We start from the raw sequence: 19134 nt of genomic DNA, 5'->3' as shown, positions 1-19134 counted from the left end.
CCGCTAAGCCACGCCCCGGTCTGGTTAGGCCATGCCTCTCCCACTCCTCAGCCGACAGGGATTAAAAAAATGAGGTTAAAAAATAACTTCTGTCAGCTGCAGGGGTGGGACTCTGGGAGCGAGGGTGACTTTCTTCCTGCAGCTCACACTCAGTACTGTTTTATGAGAGTGAGCTGTTCAAAAGGACATCCTTGTGTCCATCCAGGCCCTACGCCAGATGGAGGACAGGGAGTCTGAAAGCCGGACTGTCTGGCCTAAAACTGGACCTCTGGCCACCCTAGGGGCAGACTGCTGTGGAGGTCACAGTTAAGGGGATGGTCCGCTATGGAGGTCAGTGTTAAGGGGCAGATTGCTGCAAAGGCCACTGTTACGGGGGTGGGCCCCTGTGGAGGTCACTGTCAAGGGGATGGTATGCTGTGAAAGTCACTGTTAAAGGGGAAGGCTGCTGTAAAGGTCAAAGTTAAAGGGGTGGGCTGCTGTGGAGGTCCAATTTTAAGGGATGGGGCACTGTGGGAGGTCAGTGTTAGGGGTGGGTGGCTGTGGAGGTCACTGTTAAGGGGGCAGGGTGCTGTAGATGTCACTTTTAGGCCTCTTTCACACGGGCATCATGGTTTTGGGCCAGATAAGATGCGGGTGCGTCGCGGGAAAATGCGCAATTTTTCTGCGCGAGTGCAAAACATTTTAATGCATTTTGCACACGCGTGAGAAAAATCGGCATGTTTGGTACCCAAACCCGAACTTCTTCACAGAAGTTTGGGTTAGGTGTTGTGTAGATTGTATTATTTTCCCTTATAACATGGTTATAAGGGAAAATAAAAGCATTCTTAATACAGAATGCTTAGTACAATAGGGCTGGAGGGGTAAAAAATTTTTTTAAAATAAATTAAACTCACTTTAATCCACTTGTTCGCGCAGCCCGGCTTCTCTTCTGTCTTCATCTTTGCTGTGCAGTAGGAAAAGGACCTTTGATGATATCACTATGCTCATCACATGGTCCATCACCATGGTAATGGATCATGTGACGGACCATGTGATGAGCGCAGTGATGTCACCACAGGTCCTTTTCCTACTGCACAGCAAAAATGAAGACAGAAGAGAAGCCGGGCTGCGCGAACAAGTCGATTAAGGGGAGTTTTTTTTTTTTTTAACCCCTCCAGCCCTATTGTACTATGCATTCTGTATTAGGAATGCTATTTTCCCTTATAACCATGTTATAAGGGAAAATAATAATGGAGTCCCCATCCTGATCGTCTCCTAGAAACCATGCGTGAAAATCGCACGGCATCCGCACTTGTGGATGCTTGCGATTTTCACGCAGCCCCATTCACTTCTATGGGGCCTGCGTTGCGTGAAAAACGCACAAAGTAGAGCATGCTGCGATTTTCATGCAACGCACAAGTGATGCGTGAAAATAATCGCTCATGGGCACAGCCCCATAGAAATGAATGGGTCCAGATTCAGTGTGGGTGCAATGCGTTCACCTCATGCATTGCACCCGCGCTGAAATCTCACCCGTGTGAAAGAGGCCTTATAGTGGATAGTGTTGATATCTTTTAACTACAAACACAAACATTAAATGAAATAGATTACATATACCAGAGCGAAGCCGGGTCCTTCAGCTAGTAGAAAATAAATTGTAATTTGAAAAATTATCACAATTCATATTTCAGTAGCTCCAGTAAATAATGTGTCATTTTGATACTGAATAAAGAATGAGGTGGCATAAAGCATCTGGAATAAAGAGCTTTTTAGGACATAAATTGTTAAAGATTACTAAAATATTAATAATAAAAGCTTATAAAGGAAACATTTCAATTAAGAAAAATGATACAATTCTACAAAACAAACCTTTTCAGTCTTTGAACCCATCCCAATGAAGTTGATATCTCCAAATGCATCTGTAGGCATCTCCTTTATATGTTCATTTACATCCCATGTTCTCTTCCTTTGGAATATCTGTGGTCTTACCGCTGAATCGATGTGTTGTTCTTTAGAATAGCCACACATACATATACCCTGTCTGTTAACACCAGAGATGTGACAGTGTTAATGAAACAATGCTTAGTTAAACTGCACCATACTGGGTTAAATCTGACAGACACTGAGCTATGTTATTTATCTTTAAATGCTATGTACATCTTTGGAGTCAATTTTTCATGATTGCATTTAACTTATTTTTGGCAAAAATCATTTTCAATTGGCCTTTATTAAAAATATTTAGCTATTCAGTCACAAAGGGTTAACAGTTTTTCTAAGGCCTCTTGCACACAACCGTATGCCCTTTGGGATATACGATCCGTGAGCGAGCCATATGTCCCGGAGCGGCATTGATCGTGCACACGGGAGCACACACTCTTATGATCTTATGAGCCCCGGTACTCTCACTTTCACTTTGTGCCTGTAATCTAATGACCCTTACATGTAAACTACTGAGAGGTCATAAACACTTATTATTACTGTGGGCTTTATAGGGGTGCCTTATAGATGGGCCTTATTATTGGGGCTCTATATGGATGCCTTATAAAGGGGCCTTTTTACTGCTGAGGGCACCATAGGGGACCTTATTTCTACTGGAGGAACTATGGTGGCATTATTACTACCATGGTTACTGTGGGGGCATTATTATTGGGCACAATTAGGGGTCTAATGGGAGCACTCTTGCTGAGCATTATCACTATTTGGGGTACTGTAGAGGGTACTATTACTATTGAGAGCAGTCTGGAAACACTACTACTATGGGAGACTATATGTATAGCACTATAGGCCGGTAAGTTTAACATCTGTCGTTGGTAAACTGTTTGAACGTTTTCTAAGAGATGCTATCTTGGAATACCTCAATAAAAATAAAGCAAATAATACCATATCAGCATCAGTGATGAGCGGCAGGGGCAATATTCTAATTCGCAATATTTCACGAATATTTGGGCAACTATTCGTCATATATTCGCAAATTCGAGAATTCGTGACCTCCGGTCATTATTTTCTTGATTGCAAAAAAATATTTGCGATCAACACTACTCCTAAAGTCAAAGATATTGCAGCCTTCTAATTAGCCCACAAGCAAGAAGCAGTGAGAGATCATGAGTACTAATGAAAAAAAAATCTAGAATATTCGCGATTACGAAGATATAGCACTATATTCTAGATATTCGCAAATTCTCAAAGTGCCTATATTCACAATAAAAATTTGTGATTAGAATATTCGCCACCAACACTAATCAGCATGGCTTCATGAGGGATCGGTCATGTCTGTACCGCATAAAAGGTTAGTATATAAAATGAGAATGCTTGGACTGAGAAAATGTCTGTATGAGGGTAAGTAACTGGCTCAGTGCTGGAAAATAGAGGGTGGTTATTAACGGTACACACTCAGACTGGGTAACTGTCACTAGTGGGGTACAAAAGTTGATAAGGAGGAAAAAGAAACCTGTAGATGGCGCCAAGTACCTAAAGGATATTGACTAAAGGATATCCCACTAAATAATAATCAGTGGTTGATTATGGGAAATCTTCAGTTCATTGCCCTTATAATCGATAGCAGTATAATAAAAACACATAATAGAATAGTCAAGTCATCAAATGATGATGGTATAATAAAATGTGATAAAATGATGTACTACAAACGTTAGATAAAACGTTAGAGTAAAAACAATGAAAGACACTCACTTCACCCAGGAGGGGCAGGGTGGGATAAAGCTCAAGACACTCACTCCGCTTCCTCCTGCGCCTGGGTCGCCCGTAGAGTATCCGGAATTAACGTCAGTCACACGTGGTACATCTGGTCAATATCATTTAATTAGCACAGGGTAGGGGTAGAGTGCAGGCTCAACACGTTTCGGGGGTCTACAAGATCCCCTTCATCAGGAGCATAAACACATTACAAATATTGTCTGGTATTTAAACATAAAAAAGCGCCAAAAGTAGAGGAAGTTACATCACTTCCGGTCCGCGCTCCAGCGTGGAACGCAAGAAGACCAGTGAGGAAGTAGAAGAAGTACCGTCATTTCCAACGTGAGTTCCGATATGCGATCCAGCGTGGAACGCACCAGAACTACGGTCCACACAGACATGATTGGACATCTGTGTATAGGCCATTAGTAAGTAGATCTACCTGAATAATGAGTGGATCCGGTGGAGCCTATAGCTCCTGGTCTATGATCTCAATGGTATGGAAAATAGGGACTATATAAAATAATAATACACAGCAATATACTACTACTATATAAATAGGTGCATAGAAAATCGGTGAATCAGATAAAGCCTAATGGCCTAAAACCTGTGGTGTATGTATATATATATATATATATATATATATATATATATATACACACACATATACACACACACACTGACCTAAAGAATTATTAGGAACACCTGTTCTATTTCTCATTAATGCAATTATCTAGTCAACCAATCACATGGCAGTTGCTTCAATGCATTTAGGGGTGTGGTCCTGGTCAAGACAATCTCCTGAACTCCAAACTGAATGTCAGAATGGGAAAGAAAGGTGATTTAAGCAATTTTGAGCGTGGCATGGTTGTTGGTGCCAGACGGCCGGTCTGAGTATTTCACAATCTGCTCAGTTACTGGGATTTTCACGCACAACCATTTCTAGGGTTTACAAAGAATGGTGTGAAAAGGGAAAAACATCCAGTATGCGGCAGTCCTGAGGGCAAAAATGCCTTGTGGATGCTAGAGGTCAGAGGAGAATGGGCCGACTGATTCAAGCTGATAGAAGAGCAACGTTGACTGAAATAACCACTCGTTACAACCGAGGTATGCAGCAAAGCATTTGTGAAGCCACAACACGCACAACCTTGAGGTGGATGGGCTACAACAGCAAAAGACCCCACCGGGTACCACTCATCTCCACTACAAATAGGAAAAAGAGGCTACAATTTGCACAAGCTCACCAAAATTGGACTGTTGAAGACTGGAAAAATGTTGCCTGGTCTGATGAGTCTCGATTTCTGTTGAGACATTCAAATGGTAGAGTCCGAATTTGGCGTAAACAGAATGAGAACATGTATCCATCCTCTGATGGCTACTTCCAGCAGGATAATGCACCATGTCACAAAGCTCGAATCATTTCAAATTGGTTTCTTGAACATGACAATGAGTTCACTGTACTAAAATGGCCCCCACAGTCACCAGATCTCAACCCAATAGAGCATCTTTGGGATGTGGTGGAACGGGAGCTTTGTGCCCTGGATGTGCATCCCTCAAATCTCCATCAACTGCAAGATGCTATCCTATCAATATGGGCCAACATTTCTAAAGAATGCTATCAGCACCTTGTTGAATCAATGCCATGTAGAATTAAGGCAGTTCTGAAGGAAAAAGGGGGTCCAAGGTATTAGTATGGTGTTCCTAATAATTCTTTGGGTGAGTGTATGTATATATATATATATATATATATATATATATAAATATATCACAATTTCGATATTCTGAAAAGGTCACAATCTCGACATTTCTAAAAGGAGGTCACTATAAAAAGGTAATATAGAATGGTATAAAAGTAAATCAATAAATAGATGGATATTATATATTACATATTCTTTCGGAATATTGTCTGCAGACAGGAGAAGTGGTAAGACAATACAAGACAACAAGGGATTCATGACGCTTTATAAGGGATATAATAGTGATGATGTTATGTTATTAATCCTTCTTTGTCGATATCACCTAGTTAATAGCTCTATAGGGAAATATTCTTCTTATAAAAAGGAGCATAAAAGTACTGGTACATGAATTGTGGGTACATAGACAATAGAGCCTATAGATGATAGGTAGATTTGATCAAATCTGATAGCCTAAAACCTATAAAAATATAAAATGCATATACAAACCGGATTCCAAAAAAGCTGGGACACTATACAAATCGTGAATAAAAACTGAATGCAATGATGTGGAGGTGCCAACTTCTAATATTTTATTCAGAATATAACATAGTATTCAGTATATTGGGCAGACTAGATGGGCCAAATGGTTCTTATCTGCCGACACATTCTATGTTTCTAAATCACGGAACAAAAGTTTAAACTGAGAAAATTTACCATTTTAAGGGAAAAATATGTTGAATCAAAATTTCATGGTGTCAACAAATCCCCAAATAGTTGGGACAAGGCCATTTTCACCACTGTGTGGCATCTCCCCTTCTTACAACACTCAACAGACGTCTGGGGATCGAGGAGACCAGTTTCTCAAGTTTAGAAATAGGAATGCTCTCCCATTCTTGTCTAATACAGGCCTCTAACTGTTCAATCGTCTTGGGCCTTCTTTGTTGCACCTTCCTCTTTATGATGCGCCAAATGTTCTCTATAGGTGAAAGATCTGGACTGCAGACTGGCCATTTCAGTACCCGGATCTTTCTCCTACGCAGCCCTGATGTTGTGATTGATGCAGAATGTGGTCTGGCATTATCTTGTTGAAAAATGCAGGGTCTTCCCTGAAAGAGATGACGTCTGGATGGGAGCATATGTTGTTCTAGAACCTGAATATATTTTTCTGCATTGATGGTGCCTTTCCAGACATGCAAGCTGCCCATGCCACACGCACTCATGCAACCCCATACCATCAGAGATGCAGGCTTCTGAACTGAGCGTTGATAACAACTTGGGTTGTCCTTGTCCTCTTTGGTCCGGATGACATGGCGTCCCAGATTTCCAAAAAGAACTTCGAATCGTGACTCGTCTGACCACAGAACAGTCTTCCATTTTGCCACACTCCATTTTAAATGATCCCTGGTCCAGTGAAAACGCCTGAGCTTGTGGATCTTGCTTAGAAATGGCTTCTTCTTTGCACTGTAGAGTTTCAGCTGGCAACGGCGGATGGCACGGTGGATTGTGTTCACTGACAATGGTTTCTGGAAGTATTCCTGAGCCCATTCTGTGATTTCCTTTACAGTAGCATTCCTGTTTGTGGTGCAGTGTCGTTTAAGGGCCCGGAGATCACGGGCATCCAGTATGGTTTTACGGCCTTGACCCTTACGCACAGAGATTGTTCCAGATTCTCTGAATCTTCGGATGATGTTATGCACAGTTGATGATGATAGATGCAAAGTCTTTGCAATTTTTCGCTGGGTAACACCTTTCTGATATTGCTCCACTATCTTTCTGCGCAACATTGTGGGAATTGGTGATCCTCTACCCATCTTGACTTCTGAGAGACACTGCCACTCTGAGAAGCTCTTTTTATACCCAATCATTTTGCCAATTGACCTAATTAGTGTTAATTGGTCTTCCAGCTCTTCGTCTTGCTCAAATTTACTTTTTCCAGCCTCCTATTGCTACTTGTCCCAACTTTTTGGGGATTTGTTGACACTGTGAAAATTGGAATCAACGTATTTTTCCTTTAAAATGATACATTTACTCGGATTAAACGTTTGATCTGTCATCTACGTTCTATTACAAATAAAATATTGACATTTGCCATCTCCACATCATTGCATTCAGTTTTTATTCACAATTTGTTTAGTGTCCCAACTTTTTTGGAATCCGGTTTGTACATGCTATGTCAGCTTTCCACTGTGTGGTGTCCACCTGCTGCCGCTGCCATCTCTACACTATGTCACCTTGCCAATCTGTGGTGTCCTCCTGCTGCTGCCATCTGCACACTATGTCACCTTACCACTTTGTGATATCCTGTTGCTGCTGCCATCTCCACACTGTCATCTTGTCTCTCTGTTGTCCTCCTACTGTTTTTGCTGCTGTTTCCATCGCCTCATTATGTTAGTTTGCCACTCTGTGGTATCCTAATGCTGCTGCCATCTTCACACTGTCACCTTGCCACTCAGTGGTATCCTGCTGCTGTTGCTGCCATCTCCATACTATGTCACCTTGTGTCACCGCTAGTCCTGTGAGAAGGTCTGTTAGACGTTCTTCTCTACCTCTTGCATGACGTTCTTTGTTTTGGTTTCACTTTGTCATCTCCTTTCCTTCTCCCAGCTGTCACCTATTTACACGAATTGTCTCCCTTTATATTCCCTCTCATACTGCCTCACTTTGCGGTTTATACTTCTTCCTGGATGAGTTGTTCACTGCTGGATGCTGCTACTGCTGATTCCTCAGATAAGTGTTTTTCCTTTATTTGTGTTTCCTTGCTGGCTTGATGCTAGGTGACCCTGACTCCGTCCGTATTAAGTGCAGGGAGCCGGTGGGCGTGTCCCCTCACTATTATAGGGTTTTCAGGTGTCACACAGTATGAGGTACGCGGGCATGCAATCGTCTACCATAAAGACCTTTGCATGGGTATAGCAGTCAGGGAGAGCTCTAGGGGTTTTATAGGGCTCACCCATATGCTCCTTAGTTTGGGATCAAGCCAGTCGGATGTTTATAAGTTCCAGATTTCTGCAACACCATCCGTGACACCTTGCCACTCTGTGGTCTCCTGAATCTGCTGCTACTTCCATATACATGCTATGTCGGCTTTCCACTCTGTGGTATCCTCCTGCTGCTGCTGCCGCCATCTCCTCACTATGTCACCTTGCCACTCTGTGGTATCCTCCTGCTTATGCTGATATCTTCACACTATGTCACCTTGTCACTCTGTGGTATCCTCCTGCTGCTGCCATCTCCACACCATGTCACCTTGCCACTCTGTGGTATCCCCCTGCTTCTGCCATCTCCACACTATGTTACCTTGCCACTCTGTGGTATCCTGCTGCTGCCATCTTTACACTGTCACCTTGTCACTGTGTGGTCTCCTGATGTTGCTGCTACTGCCATCTCCACACTATGTCACCTTGCCACTCTATGGTTTCCTGCTGCTGCTGCCGCCATCTCCACACTATGTCACCTTGCCACTCTGTGGTCTCCTCCTGTAACTGCTGCCATCTGCACACTATATTACCTGGCCACTCTGTGGTCTCCTGATGCTGCCACTGCCATCTCCACACTATGTCACCTTGCCACTCTGTGGTCTCCTCCTGTAGCTGCTGCCATCTGCACCCTATGTCACCTTGCCTGTCATGCCCCACTCTGACGATGTGCGGAGGTCGGCCAGGATTGCAGCACGAGTTTAGTGTTTGTTTTGGAGTCGTGCTGGATCCGCCCCTCATCAGGTGCACTGGGTGGAGTCATTAGTTTAAATAGCTCCTCTGCCCAGTGCCCTGAGCGGATTATATTCATTATTGTGTGCTTGGAAGCTAGGAAGGAAGGTTGGCTGTCTGCTCCAGCTCAGGAAGATAAGTGTTGTTTCTAGTTGGTTGTTTTGGGTCATCTTTCCCATCCAGGTTCTGTGCGAGCAGGCTGCTCCTATTTCCCACTTCACCATCTCAGGGAATTCAGGGTTTTGTCAGCCCAGGCACGGTGACATCTCAGATCTACCTTCAAGATCTGTAGATGGGCTGAGCAGTGCAGAGAAAGAGGTCAGGGATTAGCTAGGAGGTGACCCTTCCCTGTCTATGCACTGGTTGACCGCATGCAGGATTTATCCCTAGAGGTTGCGGATCTGCGTGGTACGGTCACACAGTGTCAGAGGTTTCTGGCATCAGGTACAGGTCAAATTGGTGGGGAGCCTAAAGTCGCTCTTCCCGACAGATTTACAGGGAGTACGGATGATTTTTTCCGCTTTAAAGAGTCATGCAAATTGTACTTTCGACTGCGTCCATTTTCGTCAGGTAATGAGGATCAGAGGGTTGGTATCATCATGTCTCTGCTTAAAGGGGACGCTCAATCCTGGGCTTTTTCTCTGCCGCCCGGTTCTCTGGCTCTCCGGTCAGTGGAGGAATTTTTCCAAGCCCTGGGATTGATTTAAGATGACCCAGATCGGGTCTCGATGGCAGAATCGAAATTGCGTAACTTACTGCAGGGTGAACATACTGCAGAGGGTTACTGTACAGCGTTTAGGAGGTGGGCTACTGAGTCGGGGTGGAACGACCCCGCGTTACGTAGTCAGTTTTGTCAGGGGTTATCTGAAAGGTTGAAGGATGCCCTGGCTTTTCATGAGTATCCGGATACTTTAGAGAATGCAATGTCTTTGGCTATACGGTTGGATAGACGTATCCGAGAGAGGGGAAAGGGTCCCTCCGTGCAGGGGATCCCTCCTGCGTGTGGTTTTGTTTCTTCTTCTGCCCAGGGTGATATTGCTTATAACTCTGGAGAAGCGGAGGAACCCATGCAATTGGGTCAGATTTCTTGCCATTCTGATAGTAGAGACTTTAGGAAATTGCACAAACTATGTTACTTTTGTGGAAAGAGGGGTCATTTTATTTTTTCTTGTCCTCATGTTAAATCACAGGTGGAAGAGAAAAGGAAAAAATAAAAAAAAAACTCCCTCACACTTGGTTGTATGAATGGTGTGGTGGAGCAGACAGGTATGCAAGCTCCCTGCAGTTCCCGTTTTCTCCTTTCAGCTATGGTGGCGCTAGAGTCAAAAAATGTGTTTGTTGATGTATTCCTTGATTGTGGTGCTGGGGTAAACCTAATTGACTTTCTTTTTCTTCAAGGCCTGGGACTAAGTACTTGCACGTTAGAGAACGAGATTCGTGTTTTTGCAATTCATTCTTCCCCTCTTTCTCAAAGGAGTCTCACTCACATTGTTCATGGTATTCATTTAAGGGTGGGTGATTCACATGCTGAAATTATTTCTTGTTTTGTCATGAAGGATTTGCCAGCTCCTATAGTTTTGGGGTTGCCATGGTTGATTAGACATAACCCAATTATAGACTGGCAAGCGAAACAAATCATTGGTTGGAGCGAGTTTTGTTCGGACAATTGTCTTGTCACATCTATTTCTGAAGTGTCCATTACGGCTTTACCTCCGTATCTCTCGGATTTTGCGGATGTTTTTTCGGAGGGTGGGGCTCAGGAATTGCCCCCTCATCGGGACTATGATTGTCCAGTTAATCTCATTCCTGGAGCCAAGTTGCCAAAGTCTCGGCTTTACAACCTCTCTCAACCCGAAAGAGAGGTCATGCGAAAGTATGTCGCCGAGAGTTTGGCAAAGGGTCATATTAGACCATCTAAGTCTCCAGTGGCAGTAGGTTTGTTCTTTGTGAAGAAAAAAGATGGATCACTGAGACCGTGTTTGGATTTCCGGGAGTTGAACCGTATTACAGTCCGGGATCCATATCCCCTGCCCTTGATCTCTGATCTTTTTGATCAGATTGTTGGAGCCAAGGTGTTCTCCAAGTTGGATTTGAGAGGAGCCTACAATCTGATCAGAATCAAGGAGGGGGATGAGTGGAAAATGGCCTTCAATACGCACGAGGGTCATTTTGAAAACCTGGTGATGCCTTTTGGGTTGACGAACGCGCCAGCAGTATTTCAGCGATTCGTCAATGACATTTTTCATCACTTGGTGGGGAGGTTCGTAGTAGATTACCTGGATGACATTTTAATTTCTTCTCCTGATCTGAAGACCCATCAGGATCATGTGAGACAGGTTTTGACGATCCTGCGGGAGAATAAGTTGTATGCCAAATTGGAGAAATGTTTGTTTGCGGTGCAAGAGCTTCCGTTCTTGGGATACATGCATTCTGATTCCGGTTTTCGTATGGACCCCGAAAAGGTCCGGGCGGTTCTGGAGTGGGACCGACCAGAGAATCAGAAAGCTTTGATGCGGTTCTTGGGGTTTACAAATTATTATAGGAAATTTATTTCGAATTATTCTACCCTAGTAAAACCTCTTACTGATATGACCAAGAAGGGCGCCGATGTCTCTGTCTGGTCGGATGAGGCGTTGCAGGCCTTTTCGGCTGTTAAGGAGCGTTTTGCGTCCGCTCCCATTCTGGTGCAGCCGGATGTGTCTCAACCATTCGTAGTGGAGGTTGATGCATCAGAGGTGGGGGTTGGGGCGGTGCTGTCACAGGGTTCATCTCCTGGCAAGTGGGTCCCGTGTGCCTTCTTCTCCAAGAAGCTCTCGGTTGCCGAGAGGAATTATGATGTTGGAGCTAGAGAGTTGTTGGCTATCAAGTTGGCTTTTGAGGAATGGCGCCACTGGTTGGAGGGGGCGTCTCACCCCGTTACGGTGTATACTGACCATAAGAATTTGGCTTACCTGCAATCTGCCAAGCGTCTGAACCCTAGGCAGGCCAGATGGTCACTTTTTTTTACCAGGTTCAATTTCGTGGTTACCTTTCGCCCAGGGGTCAAGAACGTCAAGGCTGATGCCTTGTCTCGCAGCTTCCCTGGGGGAGGTGATTCAGAAGATCCAGTGCCGATTTTGGCGGATGGAGTGGTGGTCTCCGCTCTGTACCCTGAATTGGAGATGGAGGTGTTGGGAGCTCAGGAGGGGGCTCCTAGTTTGTGTCCCCCAGGGAGGTTGTTTGTTCCTGAGGGCCTACGATACAAGGTGTTTAAGGAACATCACGATACTGTTCTCGCTGGACATCCTGGTGGTAAGTCCACTTGTGATCTGGTGTCCCGGAGGTTCTGGTGGCCAGGTTTGCGTAAGAGTATTGAGAATTACGTGGCAGCTTGTGAAACCTGCGCTCGGTCTAAGGTTGCTCATACTCGACCGCCTGGTTTACTTCTACCATTGTCTATTCCATCTCGTCCTTGGACACGTTTGTCCATGGACTATTACGGACCTACCGAGTTCCTCCGGGAGAACAGTGATTTTGGTGGTAGTCGATCGTTTCAGTAAAATGGCTCACTTTATACCACTAACAAGTCTGCCTAACGCTAAGACTCTTGCGCAGATTTTTGTGGATAATATTGTTAAATTGCACGGTATTCCTTCGAATATTGTCTCTGATAGGGGCACGCAGTTTGTCTCCAGGTTTTGGAGGGCGTTCTGCTCTCGACTTGGCATTCAACTTTCTTTCTCGTCGGCTTTTCATCCACAGTCGAATGGTCAGACGGAGCGTACCAATCAAAACCTGGAGACCTACTTGAGGTGCTTTGTGGCTGAGAATCAGGAGGACTGGTCCTCGTTCTTGCCCTTAGCAGAATTTGCATTGAATAACCGTAGGCAGGAGTCCACGGGTAAGTCGCCATTTTTTGGCGCATACGGTTTCCATCCTCAGTTTGGTACCTTTTCTGGGTCTGGTTCCTCCGGGATGCCAGAGGAGGAGAGATTCTCTTCTGCCTTATCCGCTATCTGGCGGGGGATTCAAGGGAATTTGGAGAGGATGGGTGAGAGGTATAAACGAATGGCTGACAGGAGACGTGTGACTGGTCCGGACCTGTGTGTGGGTGATTTGGTGTGGTTGTCCACTAGGAATATCAAGTTGAGAATGCCATCTTGGAAACTGGGTCCAAGATTTGTTGGTCCATATAAGATTTCTGCTGTGATCAATCCTGTGGCATTTCGACTTGATCTGCCGCAGACTTGGAGGATCCACGATGTCTTCCACAAGTCTTTACTAAAAAAATATGTTAAACCGGTGGTACCATCGCCATTGCCTCCTCCTCCTGTTCTGGTCGAGGGAAACTTGGAGTTCGAGATCTCCAGGATTCTCGACTCGAGAGTTCTGCGGGGTTCCCTCCAGTACCTGGTTCACTGGAGGGGATACGGTCCTGAGGAGAGGATGTGGGTTCCGGCGTCAGATGTCAACGCCAGCCGTCTGGTGAGGGCCTTTCATAGGTCCCATCCGGATAAGGTTGGTCCAGGGTGTCCGGAGGTCACCCGTAGAGGGGGGGGGGGTACTGTCATGCCCCACTCTGACGATGTGCGGAGGTCGGCCAGGATTGCAGCACGAGTTTAGTGTTTGTTTTGGAGTCGTGCTGGATCCGCCCCTCATCAGGTGCACTGGGTGGAGTCATTAGTTTAAATAGCTCCTCTGCCCAGTGCCCTGAGCGGATTATATTCATTATTGTGATCTTGGAAGCTAGGAAGGAAGGTTGGCTGTCTGCTCCAGCTCAGGAAGATAAGTGTTGTTTCTAGTTGGTTGTTTTGGGTCATCTTTCCCATCCATGTTCTGTGCGAGCAGGCTGCTCCTATTTCCCACTTCACCATCTCAGGGAATTCAGGGTTTTGTCAGCCCAGGCACGGGGACATCTCAGATCTACCTTCAAGATCTGTAGATGGGCTGAGCAGTGCAGAGAAAGAGGTCAGGGATTAGCTAGGAGGTGACCCTTCCCTGTCTCTCGCCCAGAGCCTGGTTGGTTCGTTATCTGTCATACTGAGTGCACGCCCGCCGTGACATTGCCACTCTGTTGTATCCTGATGCTGCGGCTGCCGCCATTTCCACACTGTTTCCTTGCCACTCTGTGGGCTCATAAAGCTGCTTCCATTTCCACAATATGTCACCTTGCTACTCAGTGTGGAATTGGCAGCAGCAGCATCATCATCAGACCACAATGTCACCCTGCCACTCTGTGGTATCATCCTGCTGCTGCCATCTCCACAGTGTCACCTTGCCACTTTGTGGTATTCTCCTGCTGTTGCTGCCATCTGCACATTATGTCACCTTGCCACTCTGTTGTGTCCTCTTGCAGCTGCTGCCATCTGCACACTATGTCACCTTGCCACTCTGTGGTCTCCTGATGCTGCTGCATTCTCCACACTATGTCACCTTGCCACTCTGTAGTATCCTGATGCTGCTGCTGCCATCTCCACAATGTCACCTTTCCACTCTGTGGTATCCTGCTGCTACTGCTGTTGCCATCTTCACACTGTGTCACCTTGTCACTCTGTGGTCTCCTTCTGTTGCTGCCATCTGCACATTATGTCACCTTGCCACTCTGTGGTATCCTGCTGCTGCTGTCAGCTCCACACTATGTCACCTTGCTACTCTGTGTTATCCTCCTGCTGCTTCTGCTGCCATCTCCTCATTATGTCACCTTGCCACTCTGTGGTCTCCTCCTGATGCTGCCATCTTCACACTATGTCACCTTGCCACCTTTTGGTATCCTCATGCTGCTCCTGCCATCTCCACCCTATGTCACCTTGCCACTCTGTGGTATCCCCCTGCTGCTGCTGCCATCTCCACACTGTCACCTTGCCACTCTGTGGTCTCCTGATGCTGCTGCTACTTCCATATACATGCTATGTCAGCTTTCCACTCTGGGGTATCCTCCTGCTGCTGCTTCCATCTCCTCACTATGTCACCTTGCCACTCTGTGGTATACTCATGCTGCTACCTCTCCACACTATGTTTCCTTGCCACTCTGTGGGCTTATAAAGCTGCTGCCATTTCCACACTGTCACCTTGCCACTCTCTGGTATCCTGATGCTGCTGCTACTGCCATCTCCACACTATGTTACCTTGCTACTCAGTGTGGAAATGGCAGCAGCATCATCAGACCACAATGTCACGTTGCCACTCTGTGGTATCATCCTGCTGCTGCCATCTGCACACTGTCACCTTGCCACTATGTAGTATTCTCCTGCTGTTGCTGCCATCTGTACATTATGTCACCTTGCCACTCTGTGGTATCCTGCTGCTGCTGCTGCTGTCAGCTCCACACTATGTCACCTTGCCAAGCTGTGGTATCCTCCTGCTGCTTCTGCCACCATCTCCTCATTATGTCACCTTGCCACTCTGTGGTATCCCCCTACTGCTGCTGCCAACTCCACACTGTGTCACCTTGCCACTCTGTGGTATCCTGCTTCTGTTGCTGCTATCTTCATACTATGTCACCTTGCCACTCTGTGGTCTCCTGATGCTGCTACTTCCATACACATGCTATGTCAGCTTTTCACTCTGTGGTATCCTCCTGCTGCTGCCATCTCCTAACTATGTCACCTTGCCACTCTGTGGGCTCCTACCGCTGCTGCTGCTGCTGCTGCCATTTCCACACTATGTCACCTTGCCACTCTGTGGTGTCCTGCTGCTGCCATCTCCACACTATGTCACCTTGCCACTCTGTGGTATCCCCCTGCTGCTGCTGCCATTTCCACATTATGTCACCTTGCCACTCTGTGGTATCCTCTTGCAGCTGCTGTCATCTGCACAGCATGTCACCTTGCCACTCTTTGGTCTCCTGATGCTGCTGCCATCTCCACACTATGTCTCCTTGCCACTCCACTCTGTGGTATCCTCCTCCTGATACCTCTCCACACTATGTTTCCTTGCCACTCTGAGATCCTAAAGCTGCTGCCATTTCCACACTGTCACCTTGCCACTCTCTGGTCTCTTGATGCTGCTGCTACTGCCATATCCACACTATGTCACCTTGCTACTCAGTGTGGAAATGGCAGCAGCAGAAACATCATCAGACCACAATGTCCCCTTGCCACCCTGTGGTATCCTCCTGCTGCTGCTGCCCGGAAATAGCATTTTTTTTAACGTAATTAACCACAAATTAGCAATTGGATCGAAGCAGACTTTTCCAAACAAATTCGGCTAACCGAATTTTTTAAAAATGTGTTCAATATCTAATTGACTTCAAAGATCATGTACGTTGTACAGGCAAGTCATTGCTGCATCCAAGAAGATGAAGTCACAGCTGCAGTGGTGGGGAGAATCAAAATGGTGGGACTGGAGCAAAAGGTGTTTGAATCAGTAAGTATACATACAAATATCTGACTGTACAATAATATAGATACATTTCTAATGATCTTTTTATAATTAGGACTATAAAGCTGGCCATACACACACATTATGTATCATCCATTCCTGCTGATTTTGGTGGGTTCAGCCGAACATTAATGTGTATGGTGGCTTCTGGCTCTCCCTGAAAGCTGATGTTAAGGGATCCTGTTGTGCTCAGGACATAAGACTCAGCCCAATGATTCTGTTTTTCTCCTCTCTTCTTTCACTAGATATGTATGCTTGGTTGAGCTGAGCATGCATAGGTTTGCAAGTATCTGGAGAGATAGCAGTCAGATTAAGCGTTTAGCTGCTTGTGGCCACATCACTACTGAAGTCAGTCATTGGCTGGAGCTGTGCATGTGACCCTGCCCATACACTGCTGGATGTAAACAATGCGGTGGCAGTAATAAGGACCAGAGCGGCTTGTATTTGTTAAGTATGAATCTTCTATTTCAGGGGCAGGCACTGGGCACTTGCTTTAAAATCAATATTATTGGAAAACCCCTTTAAGTAAATTAAAACTACACAGATACATGGTGGCTACCCGACTGTTTAAGGAGGGTAGACAGGGACTGTCCTGGGCACTTGTCTGGCCCCTGGTTTGGAGTTTAAGGGTTTAGGAGTCAGGGAAGGGTTAATAGCTAGTGCGGCAGTAAGAGGAGGCGGGTAGCGAGAGGGTACTTATGTGCTGGTTCCGCTCATTCTCTCCCTCTTTATCAGAAGCGCGGTGCCTGGTGAGTCGCATCTGCGTTCTGTCCGCATAAGAGGGAGAGATGGCCGCGGGTGATGCCCGTCTGAAGGAGGTCTTGCTGGCGCGCATGGCGGAGGGAGGTGAGGGATGGCTGCGCTCATTTTTGTGTAGACTGGGTTCTCCTGATCCCTCACCCACTTCTGTCAGTGCGCCGGCTGCTGAGGTTCTGGTGCAGCCATGTGGCGACTCAGTCGCTTCTGCGGGGGGCAGGCGGTCCTACCGGCTCATCCACCTCCCCGTGCGTCTCGGCCATAGCCCCCCTCTTTCCCCACTTACTTTGGGCGCTCATGCCAGCGCAGCAGCAGGGACGCTGGGGATGCAGACTGCCGGCTCAGTGCAGGGGGCGGTAGCTCCGCCCCTTCCTCCCCCCCACAGCCTCCGGCACTTCCTTCCTCACACGAGGTCAGTGGAGGTTTGAGTGCGCACGCAGGCAACAGGATGGGATCTCACGCTAGCAGTTCATCCCAGAGTCTCCCCCTTAACCCCCCTTCCACTCAACTCACTGAGCCCCCTGCCATTAATGAGCAGCAGGTGGGATCGATTTTCACAGCTCCTTCCCTGCCATGCAGCCTACAGTGACCCCTGGTGGTGCTGATATGCCTGTTCCCCCTATCACTGCACTGTCTCAGCCGATTGCGCCCCCTCCCCCTCCAGCCCCCGGACGGTCACGTGCCCGCAGAGGGAGGTCCAGCTCTTCATCCTCCTCTCAAGAGAGCCAGAGGCGCCACGGATCCCACAGGCGCCGGTCCGGTGATTCAGAGTGGAGCAGGCGATCCAGATCCTCCAGGTGGCGGTCCCCGTCGTCCTCGGAGGGGTCCATTGCCGCGTCGGGGGAGTCTGTGTGGCGTTCGCGGGTTCAGCGCAATAGACGGATGTCTGGTCAGTCTTTCAGGGCTCATAGCCTGGTTCCAGCGTCATCTCTTCAGCCTGAGGTTCCCGTACCTGGTCCTGCGGTAGCGCCAATACCGCCTCCGTCCGGTGAGTACCAATTTACGGTTCATGGGGAGCGGGTGGTGGGGTTTGGGATATGGCTGCACTGTTAAAATTGCTAGTGGATCGTTTACAGCCTACTATTGACCAGTCCCATCCGCCTCCTCCTGCTAGGCCAGCTCCGGTGTTAGCGGGGGTGCATAAAGAGTAGTGTTTTTGTGGGGTTAGTTTTTTGGGTGCCCATTTAGACGAGGCCGTCCGAGAGAAGGTTTGGGCTAATCAATATGTGGATATTTGGTCTCTCATATCAGTGGATCAACATACCGTAGTCAAGGAGAGGCGTTTTACGGACAAGCCGTATGAGCGCAGGCACAAAGTCGCCAGAACCATGAACAATTGGTTGCAGGCTTTTTCGGTATTGGGTTGTATTATGGGTCAGCGTCACCCTGAGCGTTGTTCTGAGTTATTTGTTTATCAGGACATCATTTATAGTGCCTACAAATCCCATGGGGGCAGCGCCTGGTGGCGCTATGATGAGGAATTTAGGCGCCGCCTGGCTTTGCAGCCAGAGATAGGTTGGGGGGTCAAAGCCACAGATGTGTGGTTGAGGCTGATGGTGGCACAGAGACCACCCCCCTTTCCAGGGGCGGCCGCTGGTTCAGTGGGATCTCCTTTGCCGGGACCGGTGGCCGTCCGCCGACCCGGGTCGTGCTGGTTATTTAATGAGGGTAACTGCAGGTTCGCAGGGCTGTGCAGATTCAAACACGAGTGCTCGGCCTGTGGCGGTTCCCACTCAGAAAATAAATGCCCCCGCCCCCCAATTAAGCTTTCCAAGCAGCTCGAACATGGGGGTCAGAAGGACGTAGCAGAGATGGGCCCCTGGCTAGACAGATACCCCAATAGGCAGGCAGCTGCTCAGGTCAGTGTTGGTTTTTCATTTGGGTTTTTTCATCCCTTTTGTTCTAAACCGGTCCCCGTTTTTTTCGGATAACCTGAAATCGGCCCGTGACCTCCTTTAAGTCCTCAG

General features: G+C 47.0%; 1 protein-coding gene across 1 annotated transcript in view; it reads right to left on the bottom strand.

Annotated features, from left to right (window-relative positions):
• Window positions 1–19134, bottom strand: part of TRPM2 (transient receptor potential cation channel subfamily M member 2) — a 1766051-nt gene that overhangs the window by 1713048 nt on the left and 33869 nt on the right. The window contains exon 3 of the mRNA XM_040441475.1: window positions 1849–2020. Within this exon, the coding sequence (XP_040297409.1) occupies window positions 1849–2020 (172 nt within the window). The remainder of the gene's footprint in view (window positions 1–1848; window positions 2021–19134) is intronic.

Source organism: Bufo bufo, chromosome 7 (assembly GCF_905171765.1).
Source record: "Bufo bufo chromosome 7, aBufBuf1.1, whole genome shotgun sequence".
NCBI classification, from domain to species: Eukaryota; Metazoa; Chordata; class Amphibia; order Anura; family Bufonidae; genus Bufo; species Bufo bufo.
Note: the sequence above shows the minus strand (reverse complement) of the source record. Positions and strands in the feature narration are given on the sequence as shown.